Source organism: Serinus canaria, chromosome 3 (genome assembly GCF_022539315.1).
Source record: "Serinus canaria isolate serCan28SL12 chromosome 3, serCan2020, whole genome shotgun sequence".
NCBI classification, from domain to species: domain Eukaryota; kingdom Metazoa; phylum Chordata; class Aves; order Passeriformes; family Fringillidae; genus Serinus; species Serinus canaria.
This window is the reverse complement of record NC_066316.1, coordinates 87,278,744-87,297,517: the sequence shown is the minus strand read 5'-3', so window position 1 is coordinate 87,297,517 and position 18,774 is coordinate 87,278,744. Positions and strand designations below refer to the sequence as shown.

The 18,774-nt window shown below is 39.1% G+C and overlaps 1 protein-coding gene across 1 annotated transcript in view; it reads right to left on the bottom strand.

The window, feature by feature from the left end:
• The window catches only part of LGSN (lengsin, lens protein with glutamine synthetase domain), a 56,020-nt gene extending 37,603 nt beyond the window's left edge, over nt 1-18,417 (bottom strand). The window contains exon 1 of the mRNA XM_030236317.2: nt 18,304-18,417. Coding sequence (XP_030092177.1) covers nt 18,304-18,417 — 114 coding nt within the window. The remainder of the gene's footprint in view (nt 1-18,303) is intronic.
• Between the last annotated feature and the right edge of the window lie 357 nt (nt 18,418-18,774).

Sequence of the window (18,774 nt, the reverse complement as noted above, 5' to 3'; positions counted from 1 at the left end):
ATTCTCCTTTATCTCCTAGGAAGCTTCCTGGACAAATAACAACTTCCATGATTTACTGGAAACAACCTTTCCTATAATGAAGAATGGTGGTTTTTTTATAAGAACACAGATTTCATCTGATGAGGTTTTAATTCTATTCCTCTCTTTCCCCTTATTAGACCATATTTCTGAGGTGGAGGAGTGGGACATCCTGGTCTGAAATTCACTCACACTCCACAAAGTCTTCAGGCACATTTGGGCCTTTAAAAGATATGAGTTGCAAATTGATATACTTTACCTATGGTGAATTCACAGCATCAGTTGAGCACCCTGTCATCTTTAGAGCACCCAAAGTTGTGCCTTCCCCTGAAGACTGGCTATAAAGTAGAAAGCATACAACACATTTGTATTGTCTATGGCTTCGGATTTCAGCATGCCACCCATCAGAAATCCATCAGCCCAGGCACCCACTTGATCACTAAGTTGGAAGAGACCTTCAAGATTATCGAGTCCAACCCATGCCCTAAAAATTCAATTAAATCATGGCACCAGTCTTTTTTTAAACACATCCAGGGATGGTGACTCCACCACTTCTCAGGAGAGATTATTCCAGTACTTTAGCTCTTTTTTGTTAAAAAAACATTTTCCTAATATCCAGCCTATATTTCCCTTGGTGCAGCTTAAGACTGTGTCCTCTCATTCTGTTAGTTGCTGCCTGGACAGACAGACACCAACCCCTACCAGACTACAACCACCTTGCAGGAGGTTGTAGAGGGCTCCTTTCTCTCTTTAGTCAAACTACTGTTAGTTCAGTAATATCCACTAATCTTCTTAATGGATGACTCGCATCCAAGCCTGAATTTCCACATATTTCAGCTTGACTCATCGCTGTTCAATTTGGAATTGTTCTGTCTCACAGTTTTTGCAAATACCCTGTCAGTCTTTACTTACTCATATTAATAACTTTGCCATGGGTTCATGTCTCCCCCCTTGGTACCTTTCCAGCATCTGTGGGCAAAACCCAATGTTTTCTGTCTGATACAGACTGGAAAACTTATTGCCTCCTTCATGAAAGAGGAATCTTTGCTCCTCAGAAAAGCCAGTCACAGCTTTATCACTACTCGCTGCTGGGCATACACTACAGCTGATCTAAAAATGCCTTGGAAGGTGCTTGGGAATTAGAGCTGCTGGCAAGGCAAAGAAGTGGCAGTCACTCCCCGCCGCCTCCAAGAATTCACATTCTGCAAGGGGGATTTTCCTCTCATTTAAGCCTGAAAACATTCCTGAGAGGAACAGTTTGTCCTCAAGTTGGCATAATGTTGCATTAAACATTTGCCACTTACTGTTCTGCAAGCTGTTAAGCTTCCTGTGAAAGCAGTAAGATCCCACAGAAGCACTCTTTTGTAAACAGAGTCCTACATCATTTTATTAAAGAACTGCAGCAATACTTATCTGGGAACAAAACAGGGGGAAGTTACATCACTGTATGGGCTGCAAATGAGGCAAGGGGAATTATTAGCCTAAATTAACACAGAAGAACAAATTATGTTCAGCTGAGAAGTGTTATACAAGGAAGAAGACAAAAGAGGAAGTTGTAGCTTTCTTTATAAGGAAAGATTCAACTTTAATGATAAGTATAAGAGATAGGATATACAGATTAAAAGAAAGGAAGGATGTAATTTGATCTTAGTCCTGAGTTGTAATTAGAATGCAAAATAAAAAGAATACAAATAAAAATTTCAATTCACTCTAAAAAAGGCATAGAAATAAAGGAGAAATGCGCTTACTACAAAGATTCTGGAGGACATTCCAAGTGAGAAAAAAGTCCCTTCTTTTCTAACTGTACAAGGACACCAGCATCATACTTGGCAACATCAGTCCCTTGCTTTGCTAAGGCTATTTCTATCCTTACCCAATAAACCATAGATCTTATTAGGAGTCTTCAATTATAGCCCTAATTGCTATGTGCTTCACAAGCCCCCTACTGCTAACAATCTAATTACAACACAAGAATTGTCAGATAAACACAGATGAACATCATTCTGTGAATCCATGTGGTACCTTCTAGCCTAGAATCACCATAAAAATGGGAAAACATGCTGAAACTTTCTTATTCCCCATGACAGACATTGGTGGAAAAACACCTGCCTCCTAATCACTACCATCTGCACTCTAAATGGGTTTCTTGCAGGTTTCTGTTTTTCTGAGTGGATCTCAGTAAATGTAGCACAATGAGAATCCTGTACTTGTTTATATCTCTGTGAATGTGATCAGGCTGAACCTGCTCAAGAGGTGGCAAGTAAACAGTAATAAACCAGCTAAAGCCCTGCACTACTTTACAGAAGATTAAACATGCCCAGAATTTTTTATACTGAAACTGGCTAGACCAAAATATCCAGAATGTCAGCACTGGTGACCACTTTTTGTCTCCAAAGCACTGTAGATTGCTTTCAAACTGCCTGGAGGGAATAGTGTCCATTCTGTACTAACTCCCAAGTAGTGCCCAAGAACTGCTGGGAGGAGTCTGAGCTGATCCAGCCCAAACCAGGGACAAGGTTAATCATCTAGCACTACAGATGACTGAGTTTATTACTCTGGAAGATTTAGAGTAAGAGACACCTCCCATGGCACTAACCTCAAGGAAGTCATGAGCAAGAATTAATCAGAAAACAATAGTGTTTTCAAGGATTTACTGCAAAAGCACATTCATTAGACTGCACCCCTGAATGTACCAGAGGCCAAAAACAGATCAATAGTCCAGGCAGCAACCTCCTAAAGGAGCTCTTGTTCAGCAGAACACTGCTTGGAAGGGCAAACTCGGGACTGTAAGCTCAGAAAAGATATTCATTGGTAAGTTTCAACAGCAAGGCTGTTGAGTGTTGCAGCAGGGGAGGCTGAGGAGGAAGACAAGGGCATCCCTATTTACAGACAAGACTGCACCAGAAGTATCTGACTTACATAAGCAATTTGTTCTCTTGTTTGTGTAAGCAATTCAGCTAGACCACAAATACCATCCTGAGTACTCAGGTGAAAAGTACTTGCAAGTCATTGTTCTGAAAAAATGCTCTGAAAAGCAGAGCCCAAGGCTGTGACATCAACGGCAGACCTCTGTATACCATGACTGGATGCTGGTGAGTCATGGCATGCATAAACCAGCAGCATTTGAGAAGACCTTCATAACTAGGTCCAGTAAAATTCATTGTTCAAAATTTGCAATTAACTCAATTTAAATTGACATAATTAGGAAAATCTGACTCATAGCCTTTTCATAAGTGTATTTTTGAATCTCATTTATAAGATAAATTCATGTTCTGTTTCTGAAATGACATAAATATAATTTTTTTTATTAATGAAGCTATGCTTCATTTCACCCAGTAAAGGAGCCAAACCCTAGTTTATTAGTACTTGGTCTATGTCTGGCTGAAAAATGAATCAATACCCTTAAATCCTGCCCTAAATGAACTTTTGTGCAAAGTTGTGTCTTACAGCACAACTGAGGATTTACATCAACACAGTGACTCAGATCCTGCCTGGAGCCACAACTGGATTTTTATTGCTGTTAGAGAGACCTGAGTCTTTCATCGGTCCCCTCCCTCTTTCTTTTTTTCATATAAAACCACCAACTCTAATTCTAACCTGGAGTGCAGAGCAACTTCTCCTATGTCAGGGGAGCTGGCCCGGGCTGGCAGCTGGATGGGGCTGCACCGAGCGAGGGAGCGGCAGCGGCAGAGCAGGGCTAGCTCAGCAGCGTAAGGAGGTGTCGCTAGGCAACGAAGGTAACCATGGATACCTGCATCCCCGGCGGCCCGCGGGCTTCTAAGATTAGTCATTCATCTGGAAAAACACTTTAAAAAAATAAATAATAATTAATGTGTTACAATGCAACACTGTCTCTGCATAAATGTTTTTGTAATGACGAGATTCAATTTAATAGAACTTACTTTACTGGGACCTGGTGTGGGCACCACCTGAAGACTCTGAGAACTCTAGGTCATAAAGTCATGGAATCACAGAATAGTTTGGATAAGAAGAGACCCTAAGGGCCATGTAGTTCCATGTCCCCTGCCATGGGCATGGACAACTTCCACTGGACCAGGTTACTCAAAGCTCCATCTAGCCTGGCTTTGAACACTTCCAGTGATGGGGCATGGTCACTCACTTTCAAACATTGTGAGCTGCAGCATTAGTGACAGAACCAGATCTCTGGCCAAGAGTCACATGTTTTTAAATCCTTCATTAGAGAAATACCCTGAAGCTTAAATGCTACAAGAAAAGTAATAGAATTCCTTTACATAGAAATTACCCAGTGAGACTGACCCTTCCCCAGCAGTCTGGCATTGGTGTTTGGTTGGAAGGTATGATTCTGGCTGATTAATATCAAAGTTGCCAGGAATCATGTGCCCACAACTAATGCTCTCCCGTCTTTCACGTGTTGGTTTCCAGTCAGCAAAGGCGGCTCAGAAAGAGCAGCATCCTGGCAGCCACAGCAGCAGGACAAAGAGCAGCCAAGGTCACCAAACACCTTCCTTTCAGCTCTTGCAGGGATGTGATTGTGTAAATACATGTGCACAATTTCAAGCAAAGCCAGAAAACCTCCAAAATCCTTTTCAGTCTGTGGCCACTACACCCTTAGCAAAATTCCCTCTCAGCTCCAAGCCTGGGAACCCGTTCAACCCTGTGCTTATGTGCCTCATTGCACACATCACCCGCGATACTGGTATTACCAGTCTCTCTCCTGCCACTTCTTTCCCCTCATGCTAAATACTTGAGTCAATAAAATCAATCTGCAGTTAGCATAGGCATTTACAGGAGCATGGATTTGTCCTTGCACAAGTGGTGTACTCAAAGTGATCAGCTCAGTCATTCCTGATAGGGTCTTGTCTACAAATTATTGATTCCTGGGTGTTTGAAGGATGTGGATTAGAATTAGAGTTTACAGCAACAGCTTGTCTTACTTCATCAGAAGAAATTGTAAAAAACATATCAAGGAGATCAGCTGCTTAATAAACAATAATCTTTCTTATCTGTGATATGCTGGCTATTTAAAATATTGCTGTAAAGGAATAAGCAAACCAAACAATGATAACACTTGCTATATATATTACCTATCTTGCCTTTATTAAAGTAGTTTACCTTGTTTACTATTGGAATGAGGCAGGCCCCGTGACTTGCTTAAATCTGCTTATTCAACTTCTTTATTAAAATCATGCTTTTCAGCTGTGATCACTAAGCCAAATAATACACACTGTGAGTAAAAAGCTTATGAAAATCTGTATAAACTATTTTGATCAGTCTTAACAAAAAAGTTGAATTTGGCTTCAAACAATGAACCTTTTTTTCTATGAAGCCTTTTAGGAAATCCCACTGCAAAAATTCTCAAGCTTAAATGGTAGCTACTGAGGATACTATTTGATTGCTGGAAACATTGAGAAAATTTGATTTACTGTGCATGGTAGGAAAAACAGAGAAAAGTAGAAAAAAAAATTCCAGATTCAGTTGCATATTTGCAATACTGACACAGTCATAAACTACACTTTGATCAATCACGTGGTTCACCTTCACTGAACGATGTCCTTGGACAAAAGCACTTGTAAGTAGCCCCATAATTTAATAGATTTTTCTTCATGAAGGCTAAATTTATATGCACACCTATGCAATGTCCTTGCACTCTCACACATACTTTCACAGCTAGCAGAGATTCTGATTTAGCAATCAGGAAAAGGCTTTTCCTCAATCAGAGTTGCTAAGAAGTTGAAGCCTGAGCAATGAGCCTTTCATTGTAAATGATGCATCGTGGAGAGCGAAAAGTTTTAGACTAAATAATTAGGATTCATATATTTTATGTTAAGACAACAGCCATCTAAAAACAACCCAAAGAGAGACTGGAACAAGACAAGCTATAATGGATGCATATTATCAAAAGCTATTTGATTTAGTTGCTGGACTATAAATCGCATGATAAATTTATTTTCACATGACTGCCCAGACTTTCTGCTTTAGACTGGCTCAGAAATGCCTTGGCCTTTCTCATAGGGGTACTGAATTTCTTCTCCCCAACCCAGTCAAAAGCAGAGTCACATCAGGAATAAATTATTTACTACATAAAAAAATTATATTCCTGAACATTGAAGCTGAAAAAGCCTCTTTTTCTTATAAATCTGTGCCTTGAACTTGTTTGACTTTGGCCAGACAAGGCACAGGAAACACTGCTTTTTACAAACTGTGCTGCCCAAACGAAGTTTTTCATTCCAGGCTTCAGGCTTCCTTTTCATGCACATTCTAATAGAGTATACATCCCTGTTGCAGACTTTAATTAACAGATTTTGTCTCCTCTAACTGTTAATTTATTTGCATAAATCTTGGAGCTTAATTATTTTTGAAATGTTTACCACTTTGTAAGAGTAGTAGAAATCAGACAGAACTTTCCAGTTATTAGGGAGGATTAAAAAAATTCACCATATAGGGAGAATTACTTCAGCACATGCAGTTGCACAAAGCTCATTTATTTCTGACAAACAAAAAAACCCAAATCTAAAATAATAAATAAATAAATAATTGTGGATTCCAATATTGTTTCATTTTTATTGTAATCTGGTTTTGACTTCTTTGCGCTGTTATCACCTGGGAAGGCTTTGAAGACTGATTCTTGGCTCAGATTCCTCAGTGACAGCTATTAATCTCTTCATATCTAAACTATCTCTTAAAGCATGGAAAGCTTCTTTCTCCCATCTTCTCTTCATTATTACCTATTCACAAGAAGTGTTGGAGTTGGTTCTGAATGCTAAGGAGGACCACCTCAGCTTGCTAATGAGGACAAACACAACATCAGTACAACTGTGACTAGCTTTAGAAGAATTTTCTGAGGTGATAAAACTGCTTCTTTACACAAAAAGGTGCTGAATATTCCCACTGGAGAAAAGCTAGTTTGTGTATTTCTCATACATCTCTGCAATATTTATTTTTGAACACAGTGTTGGAACTTACAGTTCATTCAATGTGATTAAATGAGTGCTTTTACATTTTAAACTGTGTTAAACGGATCCTATTTCATTTGTACTGAGCTTGTGGCTGAGAACAAATTAGATTTTTCCCCAAGAAAATGCTTGGGATTTTCTGTTTTTCTTAATAATTTATTTCACTACTTAACGTCCTTCAATTTAATAGACCAGTATCTGTAATAAACATTATTAACATCTGTTTGTGCAACATTTTCCCCATGGGGTTCAATGAAGCCCAGCACTATGTCACATAGTTTGTGAAACGTAACAGTTCACAGACAAATTCAAGCACTCTAGAGTCAGGGTGGCCAAAACTGATCCCACTCACCTATAATCTGGATTTTGTGCCTGAATGTGCCCGGACCAGAAGTGACTTCTCATGCTCAGATTCCCTCACCTGCAAGCAATATTACAGCTGCTGGACACAAACAAGACCCTCAGGCCTTGTGTAAACCAAGTTTGGCCACATTTGGTGCCTTACAGAGTGCAGCAGCGTGGGAGGGCAAACACAAGGGCCCACACATCTGCAGCAGTGCTTTCCCTGTTCCTGATCTGAGTTCTACAATGAGATAAAAAACACAAACAGTATTGGGAATACACACTTCCTCATTTTCCATGAGTTTTTGTCTTCCTGGGTCCATTAATTTTTTGCAGTCTTTTTGGCATAGTGATCCAACTTCATCTGCACTGTTGATTATCTGCCAGCCTGGTGTTTCCCCAAACTCTGAGACAAGGAAGATGTGGGTTCATCATCTCCCAGAAAAAAGATGATGGCCAAGGTCTTGCATTTCTTGGGCAAGTGCTCGAATTCCCTAGCTGCTGAACAATGGCAAGGATTTCTTCAATTACAACTCAGGGCTGGGAAATTCCAAGGTGATGTTCCTGCCTGCAATGAGCCAATGACAAAGTTTCATTCTCTAAAAAAAGTGTAGGGTAGGCAACCAAGCTGTGCCTAGTGTCCATCCTGCCGATAACAGTTTTTAGATCTCAGGAAAACTCTAACTTTTCTTCAGAGGCATAAAGCAACTCTGGCTCACATAACAAAAATTGCCAGAGCTTGACTCCTCAGTGATGAGTCCACTACAGTGGCAAAGTAACAACCTCCCATCCAAGACATTTAGCAACAGTATGATGTGGCAACAAATCAAGAGAGGTCTTTTCTGTCCATTGTAAAATAGCCTAAATCACCAATCAATTCTCAATTAGACCACAAGGGAAAAAAACTTAGAAAAAATGTGTCGCCTCTGTTGATTGATTAGGATTTTGTAGCTCATTTTTTGAGGCTTTATTTGTGTAGGTTGCTGACCTTGGCAGGAAGGTGACTGGCATCTGATAAGAGTTCCATCTGACTTTAAGGAAGAATTTTTAAGAAATCATTGAATCTTAAAACTATAGAATTGATAAAGTTGGAAAAGGCCAAGATCATCAAGTATGACCTTTGAGCAAACACCATCTTTTCAACTCAACCATAGCACTAAGTGCCTTGTCCAGGTATTTCTTGAACACCCCATGGGATGGTGTCCACCTCCCTGGGCAGCCAGTTTTAACATTTGTGGTCAACTTTGTACTAGTTTGAAAGCAAACCGGTGGGAGATCCCAAGTCAGAAATACAATTTAATAGGAAAATTAAAATAAATGCAATAATATAGAAACACTGACAGAGTATATGCAATTAAAATAAATGCAATAATATAGAAACCTGATACCCTGTTGGTCAGAGTGTTGGTAGCAGTCTGATTAAATGGTGGCTGTAGTCTTCCTGGAGTGACAGATGTGGTTCTGTAGAAACAGTGATCCTCTAGAAGGATTTGATCTTCCTCTAAAGGTCTAGCGGTGGTTATGAAGCTCTTGTACTCTGGGAATTCAGTGGATAAGGCTGCTGTGGTGTTCTAAGTCTCGGATTATATCCAGGTAGGAATGCTTGGCTCCTTCCCCTAGGCAGGACATCTCCCAGTGGGATGATGTAATTTTATCAGCCGTGCAGTGAGACTCAATGGCCCATTAACAGAAGATATCTCCCTGGAGGGAGGATGGGTCATGGAAGAGATAAAGAACACTGCTCCACTTGGTTTTAACAGCTGGCCCATTAATAGAAAATATCTTCCAGAGTTATCAGGGATGAGTTAAGAAGGAGATAGGGAACAATGCCCCACCTGGTTCTAACAGCTTATGAAGATGGTGATAGAATACTTACCTTTGGGTACATCTTACATTGTAACCTAACACAACCCTCAATGAAGAAATTCTTCCTGATGGCCAACCTGAATTCCCCTGGCAGAACTTGGGTCCCTTTTCTCTTGTGCTGTTGCTGGCTGCCTGGGAGAAGAGGCTGACCCTCACCTGGCTATAACCTTCTTTCAGGCAGTTGTAGAGAACAGAAAGGTCTCCCCTGAGCCTCCTCTCCTCCAGGATAAACAACCCAGCTCCCTCAGCTGCTTCTCACAGGACTTGTGCTCCTTTGCTTTTCTCTGGACTTGCTCCAACCCCACACTGTCTTTCTTCCAGTGACTGGACACAGCCCTTGAGGTGTGACCTCACCAGTGCTGGTGCCAAGAACAGAGGGACAGTCTCTTCTCTGGACCTGCTGGCCATTCTATTACTGATACAGGCCAGGATGCCATTGGCCTTTTTGGCCACCTGGGCACACACTGGCTCATGTTCAGCTGCAGTTGACCAGCACCCCAGGGCTTTTCTGCTGGGCAGCTTTCCAGATGCTTTGTCCCCAGCCTGTAGTGCCATCTGGGGTTGTTTTGGCACGAGTGCTGGACCCAGTACTTGGTCTTATTGCACCTCATCCTGTTCATCTTGGTACATCAACCCAGTCTATCCAAATCCTTCTGCAGGTGATAAATCAGATTGTCATTGGTGAAACAATTCTTCATTTTATATTTATCCTGATATTTTATTCTTTAGAAACACATGAGGAACACAATAAAGACAAGTAAGTATTCTAGTTTTGTGTGTAAAAGCATCTGATATGTATTTATACGTATCAAGTATTTATATACAGATAAGGAAAAAGGAGGTAAAAATAGTTGTTCCCCACCTAGCCATCTTAAATTAGGAGTCAGGTTCATACATTTCACAAGAAATGTGATACTGAGAAATCTGGAGGATGAGAAACTGGCAGTTAAAATTTATTTAAATCAAATTGCAAGATAAGCATTGTTTAATATTCTACTTTGATGTAGCCTATTTTTCTGCTTGACACATCTGTTAAGCTGTAAATTCAGAACTGCTCTTAGTGAGAATCTGAATACTCATTACCACCTAATTTGCTAGGGATCACAGGAAATTACATTTGTATTCCACTATGTTACACCACATCTCAAGCATACATATTGTAGTTTAGGTCAAAAAGTACATGACAGTGAAAAGGTAGCATTACAAATTTAACAAATCAGGCAATAGTGATCTTTTGTTAGATGGTTGAAAACATTGTCAATCCCAGGCTGGTCGCCTGTCTGTCAGTCAGTCTGTAGGAGGCTGCTGGTGAAACCTGTGAGCAATTCACATTTGACTTCAGGCAAAGGTGTTTGGACTGGTATCACCTCTGTCATGGACTGTTTTGTCAGTCTTGCCTGAAAGTAGATTAGAAATTGAATGCACAAGTGTTTTGGCAGCCAAGTCATAGAGACCTAAATAGCACATCTGGGGCCATTAATGGCTTCAGCTGACACAGGTCCAGAAGAGACACTTTCCCACAGCCTGATTGATGCCTTTCAAATAATTTAAGTTCCTCATCCAAAGAGTCACAACTTTCTGCAGGCAAAAGATTTGTATTGGAATGTGTTTTGAGTACCTTTCTGAGGTCAATAAAGAAAACTTTTTTTTTTGTTTTTGCTAAACAATCATCTCCCATATCTGAAAGTTTTCTAAATATTTTTTTCTTGGTTTATTAAAGCAAATGGGACCACATATGGTCATATTCATGGGCTGTGACAGGAACTAAATAGTGGTACAAAGGTGGGGTATAGCTTTCTAAATCACCTGCATACACATGACCTCATCAGGCACGGTGCACTCCAGGGTTCATGGCAGAACAAAGCAGCCAGAGTTACTGATGCAGAAACAGATTAGAGAAAAGAACAGTGCTGAAGAAACACCACTATTTCTGGTGGTCAAAGAGATCACTTTAGAGCAGCTTTCCTCATCATCCAGACCTGAATATTGAACTGCTTTTATAAATGCTTCTGCCATAGCCACATCCCTGCACAGCATACACAGAGCACTGCTTGACTCATTTTATCACACTTTTTTATTACTTTTTTTCCTTTCAGGTGGAAATTTATTTTTTTTAATCTAATGTCTCAACATGACAGTATTAGATTATGCAAAGCAAAGAATTAGTCAATAAAAAGTGGCATTTAAGCATTCTGTGAATGAAACATGCCCACTCTTTTTTTTTTTCCTTTTTAACTATGAAAAGACTATAATCTCTGCAGGATTGCTTTTTATTTTATTTTTTTTTTTTTTAATTCTGGCAAAAATTTCCCCTTGAAATTACAAATTCCAGCTAGAAAGAGACCTGAAAGCTGTAGTCCGATGCATAGAGGCACAGCCAGTGCAGAGAGGTCAGCTGGGAGCCCCCAGCACAGGGAGCACCCCATGAGTAGGACACACCCCTGTGGGAGCAGGGACCTCAACAGCCGCAGCAGGAGATGCACCAGGCCCAGGGGGCACCCAGGGTGCTCAGCCAGGAGCATCAGGCTCCATCCAGGACACCAGCCCCCTACAGGAGAGGTCTGAGGTCCATCCAGGAGTCAGGAACACCTGCTCCACAGCTCAGGTTCAGCAGAAATAAAGGGCAGGGGTCCCTGGGGGAAAGAGTGAGCGTGCCAGCGAAGGCTCATCGGAGCCATTAAAGTCAATTCATGCTCTCAGGGCCCTAACATGTCTCACCATGAAGCAGCAGCAACACTTATTACAAGTCTTTTATTATTGCAGTTTTCCTACAAGTAAAAAAGAAATCAGTTCCAGGGCTATACCAGTATCAGTGTTATCAAAAACATCTTACATGTTTGACAGTAGAAAATTTTATCTGATATTACATTTCATCTATCTTGAAAACCTTCTAAATGACTATTCTATATCTTAGCACTAGATCTATTAACACTGGATGTAATTTCTTATCTTGCCATGTACTAAACTATTATTATCTATCCCTTAATAGATGTTACAGTTAAGGTCTATGCTGATGGTGTGGTGCAAGTATAAAATAGAAAGCCATTTTTTACCTCAGCAGAAGTTCTTTAAACATAGCACAAGGCACTATAATAAATACAGTATATTAAATACAGTAAGTTGTGGAGGAGAATGGGGGAAAAGACAAAGGAAGTCAAATTGTATGTTAACAAAAGGCCTCAAAATGAACTTGCATCATTTTGGTTTAATTCTTCAGTTGAGAATCATACCTGGTTGTCAGAAACAGCCTTTGGATGTTTATTTTCAGTGATATTTCTGAAACACTGTTTCTGCTAGGTATAAAATTCAACTTGCACAATTATTGTTTTTTTTCTTTTCCATCCAAAAATTCCAGTAATAAGAATTCCTGGCACTGCATTTAAAACAAAAATATTTTCTTGATTGCTCTAGGATCTGACCTGGCATTACTCAATGTCCCCACTGCTGACTGGCTAAGGCAGTGTCTTGCAATAATAGAAAATGTATACAGGTCTGCTATTTCTGAAGAGAAGCAGCCAAGGAATGTGAGTTTTACAGGAGATACTCTGCTCTTCTGAGATGAACTGGGAACACAGATATCATGGAGATACTCTCAAATTCTACAGATCTGCAAATCTGGGGGAAGAAATTTATATTAGTCACAAACCTTTAGCATTTGCAGAAGATAAAATAAGTATCCTGCCTAAGTATCTGATCACTGGAGTAAATATCTGGTCTGCTAGATAGCCTTAATTTGTAAATAGCCTATAGAAAAAGGTGGAACAAGAGAAAATGAAATCACCCCCAACCCCAATGTATGCTGAAAAGAAATTTTCTGAAGTCAGCCAAAAGGAACCACTTTTTCTTAAAATAAAAGGCAGTCTGGTCTCTTTTTTTCAGATTTGATTCCCTTCTTAAACCATAATTAAGTTCATCTATCCCCAGAGATCAAAAGCTAAGATTTACCCATGGATGGCTTGTTTTTAAAGCCTCATTTAAAAAAAAATAGGCAGTGTGGCTTATACTCAAAACAAATGAAAACTGAGGACACAAATCTATCCTTTAAATTTTATACATTGACATCAATTTGATGCCACATTTCTTTTAGCAAGGTGGAGGTGCAACCTCAGCACTCCCCACTACTTGAGGAAATTTAAGCCCAAATAATTTTGGATTGTACCTTGAGGGCCAGACAATGGACTAACTTGATAAAAATTGTACTTGCCATCGTTCTTGCTCTAGTTGTCATTGTATACAGAAGAACATTTTGTGATTTGGCCACAAAACTCAAATGAAGGAGGGAATATGACAAAGTAGGCATAAACACTATTTGGGCAAACAAAAGAGAGCAACCAGAGCTCTAAGCACTGACTCTTTTCCAGAGGAAAACATAATATATTAAAGCATTATTAAAACATATATGTTTTACATATATTACCTATGATACTCCAGTATCAACATTCATCACAGAAGAACTTAAAAATTCAGGTCACTCTTCTTCCAGTGCACAATCTAATTATCACTCTGTGGTATCAAGATCTCTATTGTCTTCAGTCTTCACAGCCCAGTGAAATGGTCTTCATTCTCCAAATGCTTTATTTCCAGAAAAGGAATGTGCAGAGTAATTTGTTCCTCATACCACTGTCCACAGTGTGCTGAAAGCAGACTGCTGCAGAGCAGACAGAAATTATCCTTTCCTGGGATTTGCACATCTTTTAGACATAGTGTAGCATCAGCCCTACAATAACTTAAAAGATAACAATTATTATAAAGAATATGAATAAAATATTTAATAATTATAAATTCCCTTAAATCTGAAATGGAAAAATTCTGACTACTTTTGTTGGGACCTTTGCTTACTTTTTTTCTTGTGCTCCTATGTGTGTTGGCCCTATTCTCACAAATCATCCACAGGCAAAGTGGGTCTCATCTATCCATAGCATCTGTACCTGACTGAAGGGCAGGGAGCTTACAGCACTGCTTCTCACAGCAGGAGGAAAATTCCAGGCAAATTAGGGCTTTTGGACTCTTTAATACCTTAGGCTCTATTATAGTTACTTTTGGCAAGTGTAGTTTAAATCTTGGGATTTACTGGTCCCAGAAATAAATATAAGGAGGTCAAAAGCATAGCTCTAGAGAGTCCAGGCCAGCACAGTCATGGATGTCAGATGATATTTAAGAAAACAGGTATCCCTAAAGTCAGTTTGTATACTCCAAAAATATCAGTAACAAGTACAAGGGCAAAAGTTTCTTAGTTTTAGATTCAAACTATTGCAGACTGACTGCTGAGATGCTTATGAATGTAACTGGGTTAGAAAATATTCCACTGCAAAAACTTCTGGAATTCTGGATGCTTTTCTGAGAGAACAATATATGTGAGTACTTACAGGTCTCCAAAATTTTTTTCCTGGTGTGAATCAAGCATGCTGGTTTTGCACAGTGAAGACAAGACACACCTGGTACCTATTTCCTGCAGTTTATGTGCAGAAAATATACATTCACAGTTTGTGTCATCTCTCCTTGTCTGTTATCCCAAATGGGCACTTTTATCAATGTGTCCCAGTATGTCTACCCCATAAGGTAAAGAGCAATAAAAGAGATCAAGGGAGGCCTACAGCAGGAAAAAAGGGATCTCTGTTGGGTAAACACAGTAGGTTGTGAAGCCAAAAATATAAAATACAGAAACTGGGGATCTGGTGCCCAAGAAAATGGGAAGAGGTCAATCAGACTAGCTTCCCATAAGCTTGAAGAGCCCTTTTTTAGGGTAGCTTTCTATGAAGCTGATCAATCTTAGGAAACTTCTGCTAATAATCAAGACAGTTGCAGTGATGCACATACTGACATTTATCTCTGGTTACAGGGTTATCCAAGCCCTCAAAATTGGTAGTTACTCTAAAACTCTAGACATTTCCTATCTGAATAATGATTTCCAAAAATACATTTCCCATCTTTCATCCTCCCATGTTGATCACCTACAGCATTGCTTAGCCCACTGAGCCATGGACAGGCAATCAGCTGAATACATTGCTTAGAGATACTAAAAAACCAACTTTCTGCTTCTTCCTTAAGCTTTTCTCCAAGACAGATTAGAGTCTGGCTGGTTTCAACTCAGGACTTTTCAGAAGTGTAAGCATGTCTGAATTCTACCCCCAGTCTAGAACAATAAATTATTTCTATTATCATAAACAATAATTATCTCAGTTAATCAATATTTAATCTCCTCAACAAATTTAGATTTTCCAGGAAGATTTTCAAAAGATTATATCACAAAGGCTTTTTTGGAAAAGTTCAGTGTCAAGAGAGGAAGAGGGAAATTCCTCTCATGGTAACTGGTCAAAGAACAATCAACTAATACTAGAAAGAAATGGCAGATTTTTCATAGAGAAGGAAAGTGCCAGAAGAGTCCCTCAGGTATCTGTGTTTAGACATGTGATATTAAACATATTCTTAAATTATCTGGTTAAGAAATAAAATGTGAGAGAAAAAAAATCTCCAAATGGAACAAAATTACAAGAATCAGCATTGGAAATGACAAGGACAAGTTTCAGAATGGTCTTATATGCTCCCATATATGTGATAGAGGGGCAAATACAATTCATCATTCATGAAAGCAAATCCATACCTACCATTGTAAAGGAGAACAAACCATAAAGTTACAAACTTTAACTTATAAATACTAGACTTCAAATGACCATGAGAAAGGTGATCCTGGAAATAGATCTTATGTAAAGTTCTCTGAAAACATATTTTCAATGTTAAAAAATGATCAAAGCAAAACATAGAATATCAAGAACCATGATGAAACCAGTAAAGAATCAAATGGAAACAAGGTTCTGTGATCCTACCCAAAGAGACATGGTAAAATCAGAAAATAAGTATAATTGGAGATTTGGAATTAAATAAACAAAGATTTAAGGGAAAAATAGGGAAATTTGAGAGAGTTATGAAAGAAAAAAATTACGAAATTAGAGAGAAGCATACAGAAATGGTTAAAGGCATAGAGAGAGTGAATAGGGAATATCTATTTATTGCTTCCCATAACATAAAGACAAGGTGGAACACAATGAAATTACCAGGCAGCTGGTTCAGAGCAAAAGGAAGTATCTTTTCATGTGACACATAATAAAACTGTAATATTCATTGCTACAGGATGTTGTGGATGCCAGAAATATAAATAGGCTCAAAAAGCAATTAGTAAAAATTAGTAGATGAATTAATGCAAGATCTCCATTCTGAAAGTCCTAAAGCTTCAGACTGGTGAAACTTATGGGAAAAATTAATTATGCCCTTGTCTTTCTCAAAACATTCTTCAACACAAGAATTCAACTCTTTTTCTGTTGGAAGTATGATCTTCACTCATATTCTGAAATGAGAATTTTTTTTTTTTAAGTTAGACTTTATAAAATTAGACTTTATATTAGTGGTTAGGTAGTGATTGGATAGTGGTTGCAAGCTAGTGGTGAAATTGCTGGTTTGATGTCTCAATTCTGGCACTGAGTAGAAGCTTTTGTCTTTTGATGGCTGATTTGTATGATGGGGTCAGATTCCCAGAAAGGAGATGATTCCAGCCAAAAACCATACTCACAAAAAAACTCAGAGTGAAAAGCCCATTAGTTCAGTATACTTCAGCCCTCTTCATCAGCAAGTCGTGGATGGGGGTACATCACAAGGCCTGCACTGACAACCTTGTGTGTAAGGTTGGCTCTGGCTATCTTGTATGCAAGATCTTAGGAGGAGCTTCTGCAAACCCTCAGTTATGTAGCAGAAGAGTAATTTTCCAAAAATTATTGATATTATTCAGGATTATCCCCTACACCTAACCAGTCTTTAGGACTGGGGCCCTTGTCTAATTTTAAGTAGTGTAGGGAATGAAAATTTCAGACCATTTCTCCTTTCCATGGAAGAGCTCTGATCTAGAGCATAGCAAGTGACAAGTAGGTATTAGTGGAGGGAATATGAATGGAGCCCATGTTAGTAGACTTCATTACTTTGAGTGGTGAGGCTGAACTAGAGTTTTGCCTATTCTTTTAGTGTGTGATTTCCTAATAGATAAGAAAGCATTGTGCTGTTGAATATCTAAGGGAAGGTGATAGGGTAGGCAGGAAAAGGAAAAAGAAGCAGAGATTCTTTCCCATTTTTATTACTGATGCTTAGTTTATAGTATGCCTCCTAAAACATAGTGAAGGGCTTAGAAACTATTGAAAACCAATCATAGAATCACAGAATATGAGAAGAAGAGACCCACAAGGATCACTGAGTCCAACTCCTGTCCCTGCAGAGCACCATCCCCAAGACTCACCCCATGTACCTGGGAGCATTGTCCAAACACTTCTTGAACTGTCAGGCTGGTGCTGTGACCACTGCCCTGGGGAGCTGTTCCTGTGCCCAACCACCCTCTGGGTGAAGAACCTTTTTCTAGTATCTGATTTAAATCTTTGATTTTAATCTGACACTACTTCAGGCCATTCCCTCAGGTCCTGTCACAGGTCACCACCTTTGGATGCTCTAATAGTTTAACAACTTTCTTATACTGCAGCAGCCAAAACTGATCACAGTACTCAAGGTGAGAGTTCAGAAAAGACACTACTACTGAGACTTCTTGCTAACAATCAACAATTTATTTTTCCATGCTGTGTAACTCCTTTTTATTTTTCTGCATTGCTTTCATTAGAGTGTGCTTTCTCCTTGACTATTGTGAGAAATTTCAGTATGGTAATAATTATTTTGTGGAATATAATTGTTTTTCATCAATGTTGTTAAATAGTCTTGCTTGGAAGACAGGCAGATTGCAGGACATGTTCTGCTTCTGTTCTGCAGAAACCATCATTGGCTGTTCAGATATCACAGATGATAAACCAGATACAGACACAGAAGGGATTTTAAATAGATCAAGTTTAGATGGTTTCAACACTGACAAATCCATACCTACAAGATTCCATGAGAATAGAATAATATAATAAAATAAGGCTGTTTAATAATAGTTCAGCAAGTTTTTATTGCTAAATATATTGGGAAGAGACAATCTCTGGATACTTGTTAAATTCCAGAGAGTCTGAGACGTGACTGGGATTCTTTCTGCCCCTTTGCACTTACTGCACAGCATCGTTGTAATTCAGGCACCAGATCATTGTAAATTTGGCATCAATGTCAAATTTTCACTTACTGCTGAAATGGGGCTATGAAATCTGAGGTCCAGGAGAATAGGCAGCAGTGGGAGGAGGGCAGGAACTGCTTGCACAGACCTGGTATGGGGGTTAGATTTCATGGTGATCAGCATTTGAAAGACAGCAGCAAGCAGCTAATTGTCTATAAATGACTGTATTCACCAGTTCCACAGGGCAAATTCAAAGTTAATGATACTTAAATTCAATAGCCTGCTACACAATCAGACAGACTACAAATTAAATCTTTTAAAATTACAGCTTTCTCACAACAAAAGCAAACAAATAGATGAGACTAAATAATGTTTTCATTTGTAGTGTTTGCACATTGATAGATTTATGAGGTTTAGATTGAGTCAAATGCCACTTAACACTTCTGCACTGAAAGAAATGGATTAATTTAGTTGAAATATTTTAAGAGGTTTTCACTCCAGCTATCCATTTCTGCCCTCTCAGGAGATAACTGCTTACTT